The sequence below is a fragment of the Macaca mulatta genome, chromosome 2 (assembly GCF_049350105.2).
Source record: "Macaca mulatta isolate MMU2019108-1 chromosome 2, T2T-MMU8v2.0, whole genome shotgun sequence".
NCBI classification, from domain to species: Eukaryota; Metazoa; Chordata; class Mammalia; order Primates; family Cercopithecidae; genus Macaca; species Macaca mulatta.
The window spans coordinates 3,500,213-3,522,153 of record NC_133407.1 but is presented as its reverse complement, the minus strand read 5'-3'; the positions used below and the strand labels follow the sequence as shown (position 1 = coordinate 3,522,153).

The window sequence follows — 21,941 nt, the reverse complement described above, 5'->3', positions numbered from 1 at the left end:
CAGATCAGCCTGGGAGATATGGTGAAACTCCATCTCTACCAGAAATACAAAACATTAGCCAGGTGTGGGGAGTGCACCACAGGAGGCTGAGGCGGGAGGATCACTTGAGCCTGGGAGGTAGAGTTTGCCATGAGCCAAGATCTCCCCACTGCACTCCAGTCTGCTGGGAGGTAGAGTTTGCCATGAGCCAAGATCTCCCCACTGCACTCCAGTCTGCTGGGAGGTAGAGTGTGCCATGAGCCAAGATCTCCCCACTGCACTCCAGTCTGCTGGGAGGTAGAGTGTGCCATGAGCCAAGGTCTCCCCACTGCACTCCAGCCTGCTGGGTGACAGAGTGAGACCAGTCTCAAAAAGCGCTGCCGCAATGCTCCACTGGAAGGTAGTTCCAGGCCCTTCCTCCTGCCACATTCAGCCCACATCTGGATCCCACCTCTGCTGGGGGCTGCCCAGGGCCCACCTAGAAGGTTCCTTCCACACTCTTCATGCTTAGCATGGAGTACCTATTTGCAAAACATGCTTCAAAAGTCACTAAAACAGGCCAGGCACGGTGGCTCAAGCCTGTAATCCCAGGACTTTGGGAGGCTGAGGTGGGTGGATCACCTGAAATCAGGAGTTTGAGACCAGCCTGGCCAACGTCTCTACTAAAAATACAAAAATTAGCCGGGTGTGGTAGCGCATGCCTGTAATCCCAGCTACTAGGGGGGCTGAGGCAGGAGAATCGCTTGAACCTGGGAGGTGGAGATTGCAGTGAACCGAGATTGTGCCACTGCACTCCAGCTTGGGCAACAGAGCGAGACTCTGTCTCAAAAGGAAAAAAAAAAGTCACTAAAACGATCCAAACCTATAGGTAGATCAAACACAATTCTGAAATGTATCAGAAAAGTCACTAAGTAAAGACAACTGCCTCCCAGTTGGAAATGGCCTCTCCCACTCTCAAGCCTTGTCAAGCCGCAGGACACCAAGGCCGACCTGAAGAAGCGGGACAGGTCTTTCAGGACCGACACCTCCTTGGCACGTTCCCAAGGAGGAGCTGTTCACGCCTTCTCGAAGCAAGGGCAGGTGCCCTGTGATGCCCGGTATCCATACACTCGGAGGACAAGCAAACGAAATGACAGGCTCTGAGGCTGGTGGGTAGGGACACAGTAGACCCTACTATAGGCCCCACAGAATTTAAATTAGGGCACAGCTATTCTGTGTCCTGATTTTCATGTCTGAAATGATATCAAACGTATTTCCTTAAAGGAAGTTTTCCTGGAGCAACAGACAGATGATTGAGTGACGGACAGGCAGAGCTACATCACGTATTGATCTCCCCAAGGCTTGTCAGCGACTCCAACAAGAACTGGAGGAAAAATGACTTTCTGGGAAAACAAAATAAAACACTGCTTTCCAATTAATCTGCACCATGAATGTGAAGGCACGTTTCCAGGAGGAAAGAAAAATCTAACGGACTGGGAGTCTCATTCCTACACCCATGCCAGACACCTGAACACCCCAGGGCCTCTACACTGGCTACTCTGCTGAGAGAACCCTCCCCCCGAACCTTCTCCTGCCTGAATCCTTCTAGCCGTCCAGGTATCAGTTCAAATGTCACCTCCAGAGATTTTCCCTCACCAAAAAAGTAGCTACGACCCTCACCACCACCACCACACACATGCACACAACACACACACACACACACACACACACACACACACACACACCAGTCCTACCTATTGCATGACCAGATTCATTTCCTCCATAACACTTATCAGCAGATATGTCATATTTTTCAGTGTTTAGTCCCTTACTGCCCATCTCTCCCCAGCTCCCAGCCGGCCTGTAAGGCACCATGAGGGCGGGCCCTTGTCTGTCTTACTCACTGCTGCACACCCAGCTCTCAGTCGAGTGCTTCACGTGCAGTGCAGGCTCTGTGCATGCTTGCTGCAGGTAGGAACGAGCACAGAAAGGGGCAGGGGGGCGGCGTGATGGAACAGCCGTTCCAGACACAGAATGCTGCCCCGTGGCCCCACAGCACTTGGGAACTCAGCAGTTCTTTCCCACCCCAGCATCTCCTCTGGGCATGTCATGTGCTTCTCCATCTCCGTCCCAGCCCTCACCCAGAGAGAGATTTCTTCCACATGAGACTTACTGTAAACATTCCAGAGCACAGGCCTCCTTCTCACCTTTAACCTGCTAGATAGAACGCCCCGCAGAGCCGGGCTACAATATCTCTTTGTCAGTAGGAGCTGTTGCCTCAATTTTACACCCAACCTGCAAACTACTGATATGACTGTTTTTTTTTGAGACGGAGTCTTGCTGTCTCCCAGGCTGGAGTGCAGTAGCGTGATCTGGGCTCACTGCAAGCTCCGCCTCCCGGGTTTACGCCATTCTCCTGTCTCAGCCTCCCAAGTAGCTGGGACTACAGGCACCCGCCACCACGCCTGGCTAATTTTCTGTATTTTTAGTAGAGACGGGGTTTCACCGTGTTAGCCAGGATGGTCTCGATCTCCTGACCTCATGATCTGCCTGCCTTGGCCTTCCAAAGTGCTGGGATTACAGGCGTGAGTCACTGCGCCCAGCCACTGATACGACTTTGATGACTGGAGGAACACCAGGGTTCTTGGTCTTGTGCCGACAGGATTAACGACATGGACACACGTGGAGTGCTTTTAAGGAGCAGAAAGTTTAATAGGCAAGAAAGAAGGAAGAAAGAAGAGAACAGATCCCCGTACAGAGACAAGGGCGGGGGCTTGGAACAAAGAGAAAGGAAGTGCGGTGGAAAAGTCGTGGGTTACATGGGACGCTGGAGGAGGTGGGGCCTGATTTGCATCCAGGCTGTTATTTACAGAGCACACAGAAAAACCTGGCCCTCCCACCTTCGTTTAGGCCTTTTAATATGCAAACGTGGGGCTCCCCGATGTTCTGAACACAAGGTGTTATCTGGAGGTGGCCGTGACACTTGGTACACCCAGTGACAAGGAGAAGAAGGTGAGAATCGCCCTGTTGAGTGAACCCAGTTTCTAATGGGTAGTATTTGAATATCAAAGCTTGCTAGCCCGGCCCTTCAAGCTGCCTTTTCTGTTAGAAAAGAGATGGTTCGGCGGTTGTTTCCTATTATAAGAAAATTTCCACCGAGAACCTTTACCCTAACTATCTGCCTAAAAATTATTTCTTAATAACTCCTGTAGTACTACTTCAGAATAGCTGTTCCCGAATCTAAATTTTATGTCTGAAATGATATCAAAGGTGTTTCCTTAAATGAGGTTTTCCTGGAGCGACAGACAGATAATTGAGTGATAGATGGGCAGAGCCACAGGTCTATTGATCTCTCTTTGCTTGGTCATGAACGGGTCTTGGAAACACTGTCATTCTCAGCGGCTGCCTGTTGCCCCCACCAGTGACTTGAGGTCCCTTTGAAAACAAAGGTCTCCAAGGGTAAGTGGGAAACGCTCTGAATTTGATTAGCTTTAAATGGGAAAGGTAACAGTCATCATGGATGTGCAGCTTTTATGAGGAAAGAAAAAGACAGAAGCGCAGGCCGGGCCCCTCCCTCACGTGTCAATTATCACTTTTGCAGGATGTCCTGGATGTACTAATAATTTAATTTTGCCAGGCAGTACCACAAACAGCTGAAGAGGGGAAAAGCAGCCTGCCCAGCTAATTTCTAAAACCATGTCCAATATCCATTCTCACAACCTACTTTACTGACAGTTCAAAAGCGACAGCTCCTCCTCCCCACACTGTCCTCACGGCATGACGTCCAATCGTTACGCTGACCTGCTACCTCCTCACCCTCATGTCCACCTCGCACTTACTGGACAGTCACTAGTTTCTAGGTAACCAATCTGCAATGAACGTTCTGGGACTCCCTCAAGATTGCCACTGTGTCAGCAGAGATGGGCTCTATTCCAGTTGTCCAAAACCTTGACAGGACCAGGGCAGGGTAGGAGCAAATGTAACGCAAAGACACCGACCCACCGGACAGGGGGTGATGCAACGTCACCTGTCACCAGGGCAGCGTGTCTCCAGCAAGCCTGCCAGCTTCACCCACACTACCAGGAGGGCAGCTCTGCTGGGGTCTCCAGCTCTGCTGCATGCACATGTGGGCTCTTGCTGGGGAGACTTTTACTAAAACACAGATTCCAGGGTCCTGAGCACAGAGTCGGGGTCGGCAGTGAGGCACAGGAATCTTCATTTAAAAACCACCCCCGGCCAGGCGCGGGGGCTCACGCCTGTAATCCCAGCACTCTGAGAGGCCGAGGTGGGCAGATCACCTGAGGTCAGCAGTTCGAGACCAGCCTTATCAACATGGAGAGACCCCCCCCCACCCCGTCTCTACTAAAAATACAAAATTAGCTGGGTGTGATGGCAGGTACCTGTAATCCCAGCTACCCGGGAGGCTGAGGCAGGAGAATCACTTGAACCTGGGAGGCGGAGGTTGCGGTGAGCCGAGATCATGCCATTGCACTCCAGCCTGGGGATAAGAGCTAAATTGTGTCTTTAAAAAAAAAAAAAAATACCACTCCCAAGTGATTCCACTGTAGGTGGCCCCTAGGCACTCTGAGAAAGAAGGTGACAGATGACCCCATTCTACTCAATCCCTGTCAGATGGCCCCAGGGTACTGCTTGGGTTTGGTTCTTGAGTCACACTGCAGGAGGACAATGGGCAAATTCTGGAGCAAGCTTGTCCAACCCAGGCCTAGTCTGGCTTTGAATGTGGCCCAACATATGAGTTTTTTGCAATTTTCTTTTTTTAGTTCAGCTATCATTAACGTTAGTGTATTTTATGTGTGGCCCAAGATAATTCTTCTTTTTTTTTTTTTTTTTTGAGACGGAGTCTCACGCTGTCACCCAGGCTGGAGTGCAGTGGCATGATTTCGGCTCACCACAATCTCTGCCTCCTGGGTTCAAGCGATTCTCCTGCCTCAGCCTCCTGAGTAGCTGGGATTACAGGCGTGTGCCACCACACCCAGCTAATTTTGTATTTTTAGTAGAGGGGGGGTTTCACCGTATTGGCCAGGCTGGTCTTGAACTCCTGCAAGTGATTGGCCCGCCTCAGCCTCCCAAAGTGCTGGGATCACAGGCGTGAGCTGCGGCACCCGGCCCAATTCGTCCTCTTCCAGTGTGGCCCCAGGAAGCCAAAAGACTGGACACACCTGTTCTAGAGCATCCCAAGGAGGCAAGCGGTCCAGAAACCATTTAATTCGAGGCACGACTGAAGGAACCACGGGTATTTGCCTCACGTGGGAGTGGGAAGAGGCAGAGAGGATGATATGTGTGTCCCCTCCAAATCTCACATTGAAATGTGATCCACAATGATGGAAGTGGGGCCTGGTGGGAAGTACGGAATCGTAGGGGTGGATCCTTCATGAATATCTTAGCACCTTCCCCTTGGAGGTAAGTTAGCTCTCGCACAGGCGGTTCATGGCAGATCTGGTTGTAGAAGTGTGTGGCACCTCCACCCGCTTCCACTCTGTCCTGCCCCTGCTCTCACCCTGTGATGTGCCTGCTTCCCCTTCACCTTCCGCCATGATCGGAAGCTTCCTAAGGCCCTCCCCAGAAGCACATGCTGGCACCACCCTTCTCTACGGCCTGCAGAACCGTGAGCCAATTACACCTCTTTTTAAAATAAATTACACAATCTCGGGTATCTCTTTATAGCAACACAAAAATGGTCTAATACACCACCACACACACACCTGCTGATTTATTCTCTTCACATTTATTCTCATCCTTCTCCATCTAGCACACTTGTGGTTCACCAGGTTTTTTCTTGCCTGTAATGAAGAGAGGATAAATGGCTACAATAAACCCCTTCTCTCTTTTAAAATCTCAATTTGCCTTTGACCCAGGTGCTCCTCACAGAGCAACAATCAAGCATCGGTCTCCAGGAAGACAAGGCTGTCATGGCTGGAAGAAAGAAGACCCGGGTAAAGGATCCAGTGCCCTCTCTGTGCCCAGTATGGCCAGACCAGTTCTCCTTCCCCTCACCCTGCTCGTGTCTTCCTCACCTCCAATGGCAAGAGGGTCTTTGGCAAGCGGATACAGGGACGAAGACCGTGTTAGCATAGCAATACAGAGTTTGTCTGTCTTGTAGGTATAGCACCTCGTGGACCTTCAAACACCCAGGCCTTCCAGATGAACTTCCAGGATGACCATGAGGAACTATGGCAAACCAGCAGGATGGCACCATGTCCCTGGAGGGAGAGCAAGACTCAGGGGAAAGATGAAAAGAAACACGTTGAGAGGATTGAGGAGTGAGCAGAGGCAGAGGGGGTGAGCCCCGGACACTCCTCCAGGCTGATGAGGAATAAACCACAAGGCAGCTCCAAAGGAGAGGTGGGGGCAAGCAGGGGTCTGTGCTATCCTCTGGACTCTGTGTTCGTGACCAGCCAACAGTGACGTTAGAATGTGGCCACATGGCCTTCCAGACACCGTGACACACCCTGAGGGGTTCCACAAGCATCAATCCATGATTTCTTTAACACAGACTATCCAGCCCCCACAGCCACCATCGGAGAGCCAGTCCCAGACTCCCAGCCGGGCCTCGGGAGGGCGGCGCACCCTCCCCAGCGCCACTCGCCACTCGCCACCCAGCACACGCCGCTCCAGCCTCCTGGTCCCAATTTCCATCTCTCCACACTGAGCAGGCATTTGTCAAAACAAATGCACGGAGTCACTCACCACCTGTTTTTGGTACTCACTAAAGAATACTTTCAGTGAACTTTTTTGAAATAATCCTTGCACAGTGGGTAGAAGCATTCCTTAATTCGCCGTTTCTATAAATCACGTTTTGCTTTTTGACATTTAATACTAAATTTTCCTGACAGTAGAAGCTGTTTTTCTACAAAATAACATGTTCCACCCCATAAAAAGGAGGGGAAGAGGTATGACGGCGAGGGAAAGAGAGGAAGGAGATGAGATGGGAGAAGAGAGCAAATGGCAGTTCCAGGATTTCACTGTGAAATCTGAGGGTGGGCGGTCACAGTCCACATATTCACCAAGCCGACCAGTTGGGGGCTGTGAGGCTTCTTTGCCAAATTCCTCGATTTGTCCTTCCATCCCATGACCTATGACCTCCAAAGAACACTGCAGTTTTACCATGAGTAACACCCAAAGGAGGCACCGAGCCAGATTCCTGCTTCTGTCACGCAGGCAGGAAGGTGGCCTGGGCCGCGAGGCTCGTCCCCATCCCCCACACCCCACCCTTGTGCGCAGCCTCCTCTAGGGGCCCGCCTCTCTTGAAACTGGCACTGAGCCCCAGTTCCGACTGGCCCCCCACCTCCCTCCTGGTTCTCTGGGCTGGGGACACAGCTGGAGCCCAAGGAGGAGAGCCATGATCCCCACACAGCCCTGCCAGGCTCAATCCCTCCAACTCCAGGGCAGGCTCAGCTGCTGTATTAGTCTGTTCTCACACTGCTATAAAGAACTACCCAAGACTTGGTGATTTATAAGGAAAAGAGGTTTGATGGACTCACAGTTCTGCATGGCTGGGGAGGCCTCAGGAAACGCACAATCATGGCGGAGGGGACACACGGCAGAGGGTGCAGCAGGACAGAGAGAGAGAGAAGGGGGAAGCACTACACACTTTCAAACAGCAGATGTCCTGAGAGCTCACTGACTCTGGAGAAGAGCAGGGAGGAAGTCCCGCCCCCACGATCCAATCACCTCCCAACAGGCCCTTCCTCTGACAAGTAGGGATTAGAATTTCCGGTGAGATTTGGGTGGGGTCACAGTCAAACCTTATCAGCCGCTTTCCAAGGCTGCCTGCTCTCCTGGGTTTCACAAAGCCCCTCGTCCAGTGCTCCCTGAGATTGATACACACACATCCAGAGGGGTGCAAAAGGGAGTCCTGCAGGCACATGGACCAACCACTTCAATACTTATGGGCTTATATCATTGTGCAAAGTACTAAGAAAAACGCTTTAGAACTTGGATTTCAACAGATACTACCTCAGGAGGAGCTAAGGAGAAAAGAAGAAGGAAAAGGAGTTGATATGGTTTGGCTGTGTCCCCACCCAAATCTCATCTTGAATTCCCACGTGTTGTGGGAGGGACCTGGCGGGAGGTAACTGAATCGTGCGGGCAGGTCTTTCCCATGCAGTTCCTGTGATAGTGAATAAGTCTCATGAGATCTGATGGTTCTGTAAGGAGGAGTTTCCCTGCACAACAACAACACGACAAAAGACGGGAGTTTCCCCTCTTTTTTTGCCTGCTGCCATCCATGTAAGACGTGACTCGCTCCTCATCTTCCACTATGATTGTGAGACTTCCCCAGCCACGAGGAACTGTAAGTCATTAAAATGCCCTTTTTCCTTGGCCAGGCGCAGTGGCTCACACCTGTAATCCCAGCACTTTGGGAGGCCAAGGCGGATGGATCACCTGAGGTCAGGAGTCTGAGACCAGCCTGGCCAACATGGTGAAATGCCATCTCTACTAAGAAAATACAAAAATTAGCTGAGCATGGTGGCCGGCACCTGTAATCCCAGCTACTCGGGAGGCTGAGGCAGGAGAATCACTTGAACTCGGAGGAAGGAGATTGCAGTGAGCCAAGATCACACCACTGTACTCCAGCCTGGGGGACAGAGCGCGACTCCGCCTCTAAAAACAAACCCCTTTTTCCTGTATAAATTACCCAGTCTCGGGTATGTCTTTATCAGCAGTGTGAAAATGGACTAACACAGGAGTCAAATTAAAATATACGTTAAGTAAGTAATACTGCAGACAGCTCTAGGACACTGGGAAAATGCACGAAGGAAACATGCAGACGGAATTTTAGATGCACTGCTCACATCCGATGCCGCCTTCTGTGGGTGAGACACTGTGTTTAAAAGGCCAAACACGGCACCAGCAGCCAGGAGGAGTTCAACACGCTGATTTCCCCGCCTGACGTCAGAACCCACTCACCTAATTCACCTAATGTCTCATCTAAAGCCTCTCACTAAATCCCTTCCTGTAACCTCAAAAGGCTACACCCACCAGGCAATGTTCAGGATCCAGCACTTCTCTAAGCAGCACCACGCTGTATAAAACAGGCATTCGGCTCACATCAGAGGCATACGGCCCACATCAGCACACGATGGGCGCAAGGCTCACACCAGGCGCATGGCAGCACCATACTGTATAAAACAGGCATACGGCTCACATCAGAGGCATACGGCCCACATCAGCACACGACGGGCACATGGCTCACACCAGGTGCATGGCACATGACAGGCACATGGCACACTGGCACTTGCTCTTCATGGGATCACAAAGAAAGGAAACATGTGTCAGGCAGCAATGTAGACAGACATGAGCTCATCTCATCCTCGCCATCACGTGCCCCATGGAAAGGAGGCAGCTGTGGCCAGAGAGGGGAAGGCCCCTGCCCAAGGTGACTCAGTCGATGGCCAAAGCCCAGATTTCAGCCCAGGTCTCGCTGATTCCAGAATATACTCAATCTTTCAGGAACCAGGGTTGCCCTCGCTTCACTTGTCCTATCTGACTCCTTCATTAAGGGGCACAGCTCCCACTGAGCCTGCTCACTACAAACCCAAGTGCTGTCAAAAGAGGTAAACGTGTGGTCTTTAGCCCTCTTGATGCCACATACTTCAAGTCCACGCATAAATAAACTCCAGTGGAGAAAACCTCAACATCCCAACCTAGTAACAGCCCTTTCCTGATGGATCCAGAACCCTCCACCGCTCACCACCGCCACAGCCTCTCCGGGCCCAGCACCATCCTCTCTCCCCCTGGCCAGGGTGATGGCCCCTCAGTCTACTCTCCACACGGAGGCCAGACCCTCCTCCTCTGAGCCAGCCAAAGCTGGAATCCTCACTCCGATGCAGGCTGGGAGCTGCCCTCGTCCTGCTAGCTCTGGCACGGGTGCCCACTGCACTCGCCCAGGCCACTGCGCTGAGCCTCTGACACAGCAGCCCCTCGCGCCTGCCGCCCGGATGCTCCTTGCCAGGGCTGCCCAGCCAGCTCCTTCCTTCCTTCAGGTCTTCACTCAATGCCACCTTTCAGTAACAGCTTCCCTGCCCATCCGATTAAAAACTGCAACTGGCCGGGCGCGGTGGCTCACGCCTGTAATCCCAGCACTTTGGGAGGCCGAGGCAGATGAATCACCTGAGGTCAGGAGTTCGAGACAAGCCTGACCAACATGGAGAAACCCCGTCTCTACTAAAAAATACAAAAATAAGCTGGGCGTGGTGGCACATGCCTGTAATTCCAGCTACTTGGGAGGCTGAGGCAGGAGAATCACTTGAACCCGGGAGGCAGAGGTTGCAGTGAGCAGAGATCACGTCACTGCACTCCAGTCTGGGCAACAAGAGTGCAACTCCATCTCAAAAAACAAACTGCAACCACCCCCATACCACCCCCATCCTCTTCTCCTGCCGACACACGGTATAATGTACTCACCTGCTAACTTACTATATGATTTATTCATCTGCTTTTCATGGAACAAAGAAATGAAAAGAAACCTAACCCTTTATGAACCCCTACTTCAGTGCCTCCCGGGCAGCGAACTAGACATTTTTAAGAGCTCATTTAGTCCTCTTCCTGCCAGGATGTAAGTGCTACAAGGCAGGGACTTTTCACCTGTTCTGTCTGTTCTGTTCATTGATACACCCAAGTTCCCAGGACAGCACCCAGCACATAGTAGATGCCCAGGCTGAATGATGGCTTCAGAGAGCAGCAGTACTGGATGGGATTACATGGATCTTAAAAATGCTCATCTCAGGCCAGGCACGGTGGCTCACGCCTGAAATCCTAGCACTTTGGGAGGCCGAGGTGGGTGGATCACGAAGTCAGGAGATCGAGACCATCCTGGCTAACATGGTGAAACCCCGTCTCTACTAAAAATGCAAACAATTAGTTCGGCATGGTGGCGGGTGCCTGTAGTCCCGGCTACTCTGGAGGCTGAGGCAGGAGAATGGCGTAAACCCAGGAGGGAGAGCTTGCAGTGAGCCGAGATCGCGCCACTATACTCCAGCCTGGGCGATAGAGCGAGATTCCATCTCAAAAAAAAAAAAATGCTCATCTCAAAGCAGCACTCATTTGCCTCTGGCTTTTGTGAATGACCCACAAGGGCCAACCTACGCTTCCCTCTGTCAGCATAAATGTGCACTGGCCAGATGGCCCTGGGGTCTGAGGACTCCCTCAAGCTACATGAAAGCACAGACCATGTCACTGAGTACAGCCAAGTCACCCTCGCGCCAGGCCCCTGCTGTACTGCGGGCAGGTCCCCCACCCCCACCGCACCTGCTGACTCCCCAAGGCTCAGGCCTAGCAGACCACGGTTAGGAAAGCTGAGACCACTTGCCAACTGCAAAACTCAAGTGGGTGACCAATATGGGTAGAGCTAAGCAGTCACCCAAATCACTGATGTGACCCCATGTGTTTCTGACAGGAAAGGCGGAGCCCAGCCAGGTGGAAAGGGGCTATCCACAGGTTATGCAGCAGGTCCTAGAGGAGCCAGGCCCCAGGTCCTTCTCATACAGCCCTGCACCTGCCCGCGAGGGGAGCAAGGCCAGGACAGATCCCCGTGAAGCTGTGCTGAGTACTGGGTCCAGACTTCAGGGAGGGGCTGCTCCGCCGGCAGCTGGAGGCACCCTCCTTTCTACCTGCCACAGAGACTCTGAATGCTCTCGGAGGGCTGGCCCGAGTGTCTGCACAGCCAGGAAGTCTGAGGTGGCACGAAGGAGCCACTCAGGTCTGCTCTCAAATTTTCCCTCCCATCCTATTCCCAAAGTTGCCCCCAAGCCTCTACCTCCTGCCTCAAATGCAGCAGGACCCACACCAATAAAAGGGAGTCTCTGCCAAGTGCTCGGGAGAATGCGGAATGGGAAGGGGAAGAGCCACCTGGAGGGGAGCTCACCAGGGTCCTGCAAAACAGAAGATGCACGCGACCCCGGACCCAGCAGCCCCTTCCAGGCGTGACCCTGCAGAGCCTCAAGCACATCTGCAGATGCAGATGTGTGCCTGGGTGGTCACCGTAGTGGGGGTGACAAAACAGGGGAACCACTCAGCCATCTCTCAGAAGGCAAATGAGTAAACGGAGGTCCGCCCACAATAAAATACTACGCAGCAATTAAAATGACCGGGCAAGACTTCCACGTATCAGCAAAGATAAATCTCACAATCATAATGCTATGAAATCTCATACTCACAATGAAATGACAAATGGATATACGAGAGTGTTTACATAACTGCTGGAAACATACAAAGCAGTAACACATAGATATTTTATGCATACATACACACGTGGTAAAAGAAAACATACAAATTGCACAAAACACACCAACTTCTTGTGACAGTAAATAGAGGGAGTAGGATGGAGAAGAACTAGAGTGAGCTTTAGCCACGTCTATACTATTTTATTTCCTTAAAAAAAGAATCTTAAGCAAATAGAAAAAAATGTTAGCACATGTTTAACTTACACAGTAGAAACAAAAGTATCTGTCACTTTTTTTTTTTTTTCATTTTTCTGTTTTGGCTTGTTCCAGAACTAAAATTTTTAACATCTAAAAAATAAATTGTATCATGAGAGGCAGAAAGTGGGGTTGTGCGATATAAATTAGCAGGAAAAACTCTTCATAATGAAGAGGCAGGAGAGTGGCGGCTGAGGAGCAGCCTGACAGACCAGACCTTCACATGTTAATCTGTGGGAACAGGACCACATAGGACTGGGAAGTGTTTCTTGTGAAGAATGAAGGAAGGTTCCTGGGAACAATTTAAAAGAAGAAAAAAAAACACACATACACACACACACACAGAGGAGAGAGATTCACTGTGGTGTTACTTATTGTGTGAAAAACCAGAAACTCACAGCTCGGGTTACAAAAGAAATATGACCATAACTTATGCTACAGTGATGGGAACAATAACTGGAGACAGGGCGGTGAGACTGGGAGGCGTTGATGGCATACGCCACCACAGGTGGGTCCCCTATTCAGTGCAATGAGTAGAGAACAACATTCCCCTGCTCGATCCAAACTAGGCCCCGAGAGACAAGGGCTCAAGGGAACATGGGAAAATGAAGACGGTTTGTTGAATGAGATTTACAGCTTTCCGCTGCCTGGAGAAGAAAGTCACAAAGGGCTCTCCGTGGGGTCCAGGCACCGCACCCCAGCTGCCCGCTTTTCTCCAAGCACTTTCTCCTGCCCTTTTCTCAGACCCTCCCTCTCCACAGGGCCCAGGGAAGGCTGTCCTAAGCTGACTCCTCTCCTGGGCCAGTGAGATTTCCCTCTCATATTTCCAGGCTGGAACAAATCCCCCAAAGACTCCCACAAATCAGGTCCAGATGCCGCACATGTCACAGGAAAAGGCTCAGAAGTCAACAGCTCCAGAAATCAGGGGCTAAACTGCAAGACCACATTTCATTTCCCAAGGCCGCTGCTTAAGACACAGCCTACAGAGCCTTCAGTAAAGGAAACGTTTTCATTTTGCATTTGCCTTAAATGTCTCCCAACTCTCTGAGAGCCACATCAGTTCTAAAAACTTCAACTGTTCACATTTCACTTTTTTTTTTTTTTTTTTTTTGAGAAGGAGTTCTTGTCTCCCAGGCCGCAGTGCAGTGTCGTGATCTCGGCTCACCGCAACCTCTGCCTCCTGCGTTCAGGCAATTCTCCTGCCTCAGCCTCTCGAGTAGCTGGGATTACAGGCGCCGCCACCACGCCTGGCTAATTTTTGTATTTTTAGTAGAGACGGGGTTTCACTATGTTGGTCAGGCTGGTCTGGAACTCCTGACCTCAGGTGATCCACCGGCCTCGGCCTCCCAGAGTTCTAGGATTACAGGCATGAACCATGCGCCCGGCCTGTTCACATTTCTGATCAAAGCAAAAGCCACTCGATGAGCCCAAAGAAGAGACCAATAAGCAGGGCCAGCCTACCTGGCGGTTTACATCCTCCGCAAATGCTGCTCGGCAAATTCAACTATGTAGCCAATCGCTCTTCCCTGAAGTGAGTTTTAAAGGGTAACGCTAGAAGGAAACGGTGCTCTCAGACAAATCAGGGGGTGCCCGATGCCCAGCTCTGTGCCAGGGAGCACCCCCGCCAGGGTGGTGAGACTTCCCTCATATTTCCAGGCTGGAACAAATCCCCCAAAGACGCCCATAAATCAGGCCCCAGGGGGCCATCAGGGCTCGGAGACTCTGGCCATGGCGCAGACATCAGCAATGACTGCCCGGGCCTCCCAGGTTCTCCAGGGCCTCAGGCCCGGGGCCTGGGACCAAAGCCCCACCCTGCACTGACCACAGGTTACACTTGCCCTGAAACTGGGGTCAGCAGCAGAAACACGCCCCCCACGCTCCCAACCACAGGATGCGGCTCAAAGCCCGACGAGGTGATTTCCAAAGTGCCATCTGCTCCTGGGAAGCCGTTCCCTGAGCTGGAAGCTCATTCCTTTTCCACTGTGAGGGAACTGGGGGCCACAGGGCGTTGCACAGAGCCCTCTGCAGGCTCAGTCACCCTCTCACCCTTGCTCAGCACGTCCACGGGGCATAATTAAGTCTGTAGTTTGTGGGATCTCTGTGCCAAACCTGCTCTTTTGTTTCCCAAGGCGAACCCGAGCATCTCGAACCTGGGCATCCAAGGAGCAGGATCGCACGGCCCGGATTCAGGGGCTGCCACCTGCGCCAGGCTGGGACGTGACACAGGGTGAGCAGGTGAGCCACTGAGCAGGACCATGAGGTGGCATGCTAAAGCTGGGCACAGCCACCAAGGGCGGGACACAGACCTGCAGGGCCTTCACGGGGCCAGGGCAGTGCCCAAGGGCCCGCCCAGCACGCGTCAAACACAAACAGGTGCACTATGCACAGTCAGTCACTGAATGCCGTCCCCACACCAGTGTTTTGGGGCAGGTGATATGACTGGGCCCCTGCTGCACGCAGGAAGTGGTTCAGAGAATGTAAACAACTACCCCCCACCTCCCAGAAAGATGAGGCAGGGCCAGAATCTAAAGCGGCCCATCTGTAGCCAACACCATACTCATTCAAGAGACGCACACCCATTCCCACACCAGCTGCGCAGGAAGGAGAAAGAAGTCAGACTCGGACCCTAACCCCAGCCGCCCCAGGCTGGGAAATTCACCAGCACTGCGGACACAGCGGGGATCACAGCAGCATCAGAAAGACCCATGAGGCCATGGGTTTGCAGCGGGAATGCAGTCCCTCAGCAAGGAGCTTGAGTCGGGCTAAACCAGCAGAACAGGCGGTTTCCGAGTACCATGCTCGCCAAACAGGGAGCCGCTGCGGGGGCCTGGAGATCCCTGTGACAGTCAAGGCAGGACTGGAGCTGCAGGAGCGCAGGACCAGGCAGGAGACAGCGGCGGGGTTCCCCATCCCACACGGCTCGCACCCACAGGCTCAGCCCCGGGCAGGGCCGAATCGGCTGGGGACTCAGCGAGTGAGATGAGCAGGGCCAGGCGACGGGATGTAGGGAGCCGTGACTGTGGGCCTGCAGCTGAGAAGGTCGCCAAGCTTCCTTCCGGTGGGCAGTGAGCAAAGGCTTTCATTGTCCACAAAACACAGGCGACTGCAGGGAGTCACAAGTGGGTGAGATCCAAAAACTGTGACAGGCTAGGAACCAAAACAGAAGACAAAACAGCGCACAGAGCAAGCACAGCGCAGAACTAGCTTCCGAACACAAGGGAAGGCAGGCAGGGAGACCGCGGGCGCAGGGAACCAAGAGGGCACAGGAGAGCTGCTCCCAGTCTCCCTTGTCCACTGAGCAGCTGTGTGGCCCTGAGCAAGTTGCTTGGCCTCTCTGGGTCCAGTTTTCTCATGGATAACATAAATAGACTCAACTCCAGGACCAGAGACTGGACTCCCTCCAACCCAGACCTCTTCTGCAGCTAAATGAGGGAGGTGGGGCTCCAACATCGCAGCCTGTAAATCCCACCTCCTGGAAAGAGGCTCGCTGCCGTTCTACGGGCAGCTCCTGGAGGAGGGAGGGAAGGTCCACCCCAGGCAGCCCTACGATTCCCCTGTTCTGTGCCACCCGGCTGACCAGGGGAAGAGGCCAGCCAGCAGCAGGCACAGGGGCACCGTGGAAACCCTTCTGGTGGGGCCCCAGTTCTCACAAAGCATTCCTGGCTCTGGAGGGACAAGAATGAACCGCCAAAATCAACAGGCATCGGGCAGCGTGCTGAAGAATCGGCAAGCCGGACTCCAGTCAGGGCTCCGAGCATGCTCCTCTGTGCAGCCTCTTCCTGGGGGGACTCGCTGCCCCTCACCGGCCTGGCTGCTCCAAGGTTAAATGAGGGAGGAAAAGCAGGATCCAGCATGGTGCCTGACACCTGGGGCCCCTGCAATGGTGGCAACTGTGACTCACTGACGGTGATGATAAACCTGAGACAGCTCTGGGCATTCCGCGCCCCTCACCCTCATGCTCCGCAGGTCTGAGGTGCGCCCCACACAGGGCAGGGCCCGAGAAATGAACGAGTACCTCCCAGAGGATGGAAGGAAAGTCAGCACGGAAGCCTCGCCCAGGGATTATCCCAGAAAGAGCGGAAGAGCAGCCTCCTCACGCCCCGCAGCTTCTCACCTGCACACTCAGGACAGGCTCTGGAAAGGGATGAGCTCCATGAGCCCCAGCACTGTTTACACACACCGGAAGAGAACAGACTGTTACTCAGAGCCGGAGCATCCCCACCCCTCTTATGGATGAGAAACTGAGGCAAAGACACCAGAAGGCTTTGCCAATGGAAGCTAGGGTCAGGGGAAGACCCAGAACTCAGGATCAGTAACACCTGGGCAGGACTCTGTCCACCGCACTCCAGCTGAAGTGAGCACCCAGCGGCAGGTGCAGGCTGAAGAGCTTGCCCAGGGCACTGCCCGCCAGCCGGGGCTCGAGGCAGACCAAGCAACCTCCCCAAGGCTTTCAGGTGAGGGAGACAAGTGAAGCCCCTTGGACCTCCCAAGGGCCTGCACCAGCATTTCTTCATGGTAATGCAAGGGGGTCAGTTCCAAAACCCAAAACACTGCTGATGCTTCATAGCTAGTCTCAGGCCGGATGACTTTCTGCAGGAGAACCCACGACAAGAGGGACCAGGAAGCTTTCTTTACAAGCTTGAGGCCTCTGTAGGCAGCCAAGGACGCCAGGTCCTGTATGTCTGAGCAGCATGTGCATAGGACATCTGACGGGCATTGGTGCCCAGCCATCCCACCCCGGCCTTCCATGGCTGCACTCACACCCCACTGCCCACCGTGCTGGCATCCAGCTCCTCCAGTGTGCGAGCCGATGCAGTCTTACCCATGCCAGGCCCTGTGCCACTATGTCCTGGAGAATAAAATAAGACACAGCCCTCATCCCCCAGCAGCTGGCAGAAGGGCCAGTGTCAGCTTGGCAGGAGCCAGGGGAAAGGGGCTCACCAGGGTGGAGGTCAGAGGTGGTCCCCACATAACTGGCACCATCTGAGCTTCATCATGAAGGGCGAGTTAATCAGATGAAGACAGGAGGAATGGGTGATCCGGGGAAGAAGCCCCTGAGCAAAGTCCTAGAGATGGGAAGTGGCTGGGGTACACCGCAACCGCAGGCAGTCCAGCCAGGTGGATCACCATGGCAGCCAGGTACTTCCTGGCTGGGCCGGCACAGGCCCCCAGCTCTCTCTGTGGCTCCCGCTCCGGAGTCCTGGCTGCCGCTGACTCTGCCAACCCAGAGAGCCGCACACTCACCCAGCCAGGCCGCCCCTCCCCAGCTGTTCCCCTCTGCCCCATCTTCTGGTCATGACTCTCCTGCCAGGGACAGACGACAGAGCCAGTCTGTGGCTCCAGCTGCCTGAGTTCCCTCATTTCTAAGGTGGGCAGGTCACATCCTACCCATGTATCCTGGATGCGTATCCTCCAAGTTCCCTGCCCCCAGCCAGCCTCTCCATCCTCACAAAGCAGCCCCGGCACACCCAGAGCCCTCGGCCCTGTCTTCCTACCCTCTAGAGAGCCAGTGGCCAAGGGCACCCTCAGCAAAGCCTGCACTATGCCTGATCTTGGGCAGGTTTTTCAGACAAATCCACCTGCTGAGCCTATGAAGCCCTTGCAGAACCCCACCCCAACCAGGACTCAGGGAGCCTGGCCACTTGAGCGGTCACACAGAGCTCACATCCTGGGCTGCTGTGCTGTGATGCTCTGGCAAAAGCAGGGCCACCTCACAGCCTTCGGTGAGGCAAGAGCCACAGAGCGTGAGGCCAGAGACCCCACTCGGGGGCAGTGTGGTGGCCAGGCATAGGAGCGGCTCTGGGAGTATGTGGGGCTATATGGATCCATGAGCGTCTCCACAGACGCCCGGCCTTTTTAAGTCATTTACAGCTTACACTTGGCTGATGCCCAAAAATGACTATAAACAATTAGTGCGTGCAATCAGACCAAGAAAACAAATCCAAAACCATTGAGAGAAACAAAACATCAAAATTTGATCAAAAATTGTGTAATTGTGCACCGTTTACTATAAACAAATTTGAATTGGAACCTCTGAGAAACTAAGGAACATTCACAGAGGCGACTGTCATCTACACAAGACTACAAAGGCTTTATCACCCTGACAAGCAGCAGCCCCCACTCCGGGGCACAGGCCGGCTCGCATCGCAGAGCCTCTGCCCAGGGCCAGGCAGGGCTAGGGCCCGTGAGGAAGGGACGTGATGAAGATGAGCTCTTCCTTCCAGCAGGAAAGAGAAAGCGCAGATGCCCCTGAATATCAAATAAGGCCAAGGTGTCCCATGCTTTCAGAGAGAGTCAAACAATATACTGCCAAGAGGTGGGGGCGGGAGGAGTGTCAGAGAAGAAAAAAACACAGTAGTTTGGAGAATTGAAGACTTGCAAGAACACAGGGACACCGGACACAAACCTGGGCAGAAAGCTGTTTGGCAAGCTAGCTGCACTGCCCTGCAACTGAATCAACGGTATCATACTTACCTGGCCGGGGAGATCCCAGCACGGTGAATAAACAGGTATGTGCTTTCTAGAGTGACAGCAGGGTGTCATCTCCCAACACACCTATTCTGGTACCATTATTAGCAGCCACCGTTGACCAAGCACCTGCCATGTGCCAGGCCCCGAGCTGTCTCATTTCATCTGTTATCTAAGCAGCACACCCGTGCTATCCCCAGGCCAGAACTGAGCAGGGCAGCAGCGGCCAGCCTCTGGGAGACTAGTCCCACCAGCAGAGGATGGCTTAATCAGGGCTGCTTAGCAGTCATCGCCCTAATAAATAAAACAAATGGCTTTAATTTAAAACACATTAACTTAACAGCAGGCTTTCTGCCAGCTGATGAGGCCTGGCTCCACTGCTCAGAACAGGCAAGTAGTTAGAGTTGCCTCTTGGGGTCAGAGCCCTAAAGTCAAGGTCCCTGTGGCCTGCGGATAAGGCGTGGGACATGATGTTGCCCTGGTCATCCTGACTTGTCCTCCACAACTCACAGGTGTGAGTGGCCCCAGGGCGAAAGACAAGGGCCCTGGATGGGAAGGGTGTGAGGAAGGGCAGCAGGGAGGCCTTCGGGCCCTGCCAGGCGGCCCTTCCAGCAGGCAGGCAGTGGGGCTCCTTCTCCAGGGAGAGGCCTCCCGCCCCAGGCACAGGCCTGGGAAGCCCTCATCTCATCGCGAGGACAGTCGCGTGGGATAGGCCTGTAAGGTGGCATCCGAGTCCCTCCCTCGATTAAGGACGCCGGGCTCCAGGCCAGTGCCAGGGACAGACCCAGCACCAGGGCGCCCCCCGGAGCCGGCCTCTGGCAGCCTCGGGCCTTTGCCAAACTGGCCACCGGCGCCAGGATACCGAGGGGCCGCCCCCAGCACGCAGCTCCCGCAGACCCGTTTCCCACACCGGGTGTGCCGGGGACCAGGCGGACGGGAAGGGATGCGGCTGGCCCCGGGGAGGACCAGGCAGGTGCCTGCCCGTGCATCGTCCTTGCGACCGGGCGGCGGATCGGATCGCCCGTCCCAGCGGCTCGGCCCCGCCTTGTCCAAAGGGCTCATCAAAGCCGGTTTACCAGCAGCCCAGGAAGGAAATGACCGCCCGCCACAGCCCTGCCGACTGCCTTTCATTTCAGGGCTTTCGAAACAACAAGAGAGGGCGGGGCTCGAGGAGGGAAAAAATACAGCCCGCGGGAGCCTCGGGCTTCGGGCCGCAGCCGCGCGCACCTCGCAGACTGGGGGTCGGACGCACAGACGCGATACAGCGGCGCCACCAAGCGGCCGCGCGGGGCACTGCACTCGACACGTGCGTCGGCCCCGGCCGGGGAGAGACCGCGCGGCGGAGGAGGGGCCAGTTCCGCCCCACGCCGGACGCCCGCGGCCCCTCGGGTCTGCAGGCCTGGGGGACTCGTGCTGACCGCAGCCGCGGAGGGCCTCCAGCGCACATCGCGGAGCACAGGACAAAACCTGTGCCTGCACCGCAGCCCCCATCCAGCTCCCGCAACACTGGCCCCGCTGGGCAGCCTCGGGCACAGGGCAGCTGGAAAGCCAGCCCCGGACACTGAGCGGATTCTGCCTCCTGGAGGGCGGACTGCATCCTCCCCTCCCGAGAGAGACAGAGCCAGGGGGAGACAGGGAGGCGAAGCCCCCTGGGATAGGTGAAGACGACAGGCCCTCCCACCTCCACTGTGGGTATTAGGGTGGGCTGCCTCTCAACCCACCCTTCCGAAAAAGACCGACCTGCTGCTAACACCTCCGTCGAACAGCAGAGGCGGCCCGGGCTGTTTCTAAAGGCAGCTCGGTGTGGCACTAGTCACTGCGCCTTTCTTGCGCAGGGTATCAGCTGGGGGAGGGGCACTGAGCCCAGAGCTGCCTTCCTGTTCCGATGTTCGGTGAACCTGCAATGCTCCCTGAAGCAGAGAGGGAAGTTGCACTCCCAGCAAGCGCAGTTTTGGTTCAGATTGAACGGATTTATCTGGGGCGTCATCAGCAGGCGGATGACAGATGGGGAGGTGGGTTACAGCCCAGCCTTCATCCCCACACACACAGCCCCTTGGCACAGCAGCTAGCGTGGTCCTGAAGTGCCTCCTGCTGCTCTGGGAGCTCCGTAAGCCACCTGCTCTCAGCCTCAGGGATTCCACACCTCTTTCCCCAACCTCAGCCATGCTCAAGTGAGGCGTCTGCACTTGTATACATTCTAAAGGCCTGAACAGGCCGGGCGCGGTGGCTTATGCCTGTAATCCCAGCATCTTGGGAGGCCAAGGCAGGCGGATCACTCGAGGTCAAGGGTTCGAGCCCAGCCTGGCCAACATGGTGAAACCCTGTCTCTACTAAAAATACAAGAATTAAGCCGGGCATGGTGGCGCACAGCTGTGTAATCCCAGCTACTCGGGAGACTGAGGCAGGAGAATCACTTGAACCCTGGACATGGAGGTTGCAGTGAGCTAAGATCACACCACTGCACTCCGGCCTGGGGGAAAGAGCAAGATTCCATCTCAAAAAGAAAAGAAAAAGAAAATTAAAGAAAAGAGGGGAGGGGAGGGGAGGAGAGTAAATGTGGTACTATGACAGAGCAAGACTCCATCACTAAATACATAAAGTACTGAACAAATGTTGCTACTATTATTCTCCCAATCAAGACTTCATACTAGTAAACGTCCCCTTGCTGATTTTAGGCGCATCAGTGTACACGTCAGAAATTTCCAAACCACGTTCTCAGAATATGCACGTTTCTAGCCATGTTGTAACACCTCACAGGGTAAGGAGGGGAAAGTCAAGGTAACTGGTTTTTTTGTTTTTTTGTTTTTTAATAAAATGCATTTTGGTAAATATATTTTAAAAATACCAAATACATGTATGTAGTTGTCCTTAGCAACATGTAATCATCTCATCATTTGTCATTAGGGAAATGCAGACCAAAACTAAAATGAGATACCACTTCACACCCACTAGAATAGCCGTAATTGAAAAGATGGATGATTCCAAGTGCTGGTGAGGATGTGGAGAAACCAGAACCCCCATACACCGCTGGAATGTAAAATGGTATAGCGCCTGAGTTTGGCAGTTCCTCAAAAG

At 53.9% G+C, this 21,941-nt stretch overlaps 1 protein-coding gene across 5 annotated transcripts in view; it reads right to left on the bottom strand.

The window, feature by feature from the left end:
* Positions 1-21,941, bottom strand: part of XXYLT1 (xyloside xylosyltransferase 1) — a 197,002-nt gene that overhangs the window by 165,072 nt on the left and 9,989 nt on the right. Inside the window, exon 1 of one of the 5 annotated variants that reach the window (XM_077990737.1) lies at positions 20,607-20,771. Coding sequence is in view for 1 of the 4 variants with exons in the window: in XM_077990734.1 (XP_077846860.1) it covers positions 7,461-7,502 (42 nt within the window). In the remaining 3 variants the exon portion in view is untranslated. 5 annotated transcript variants of the gene reach the window in all.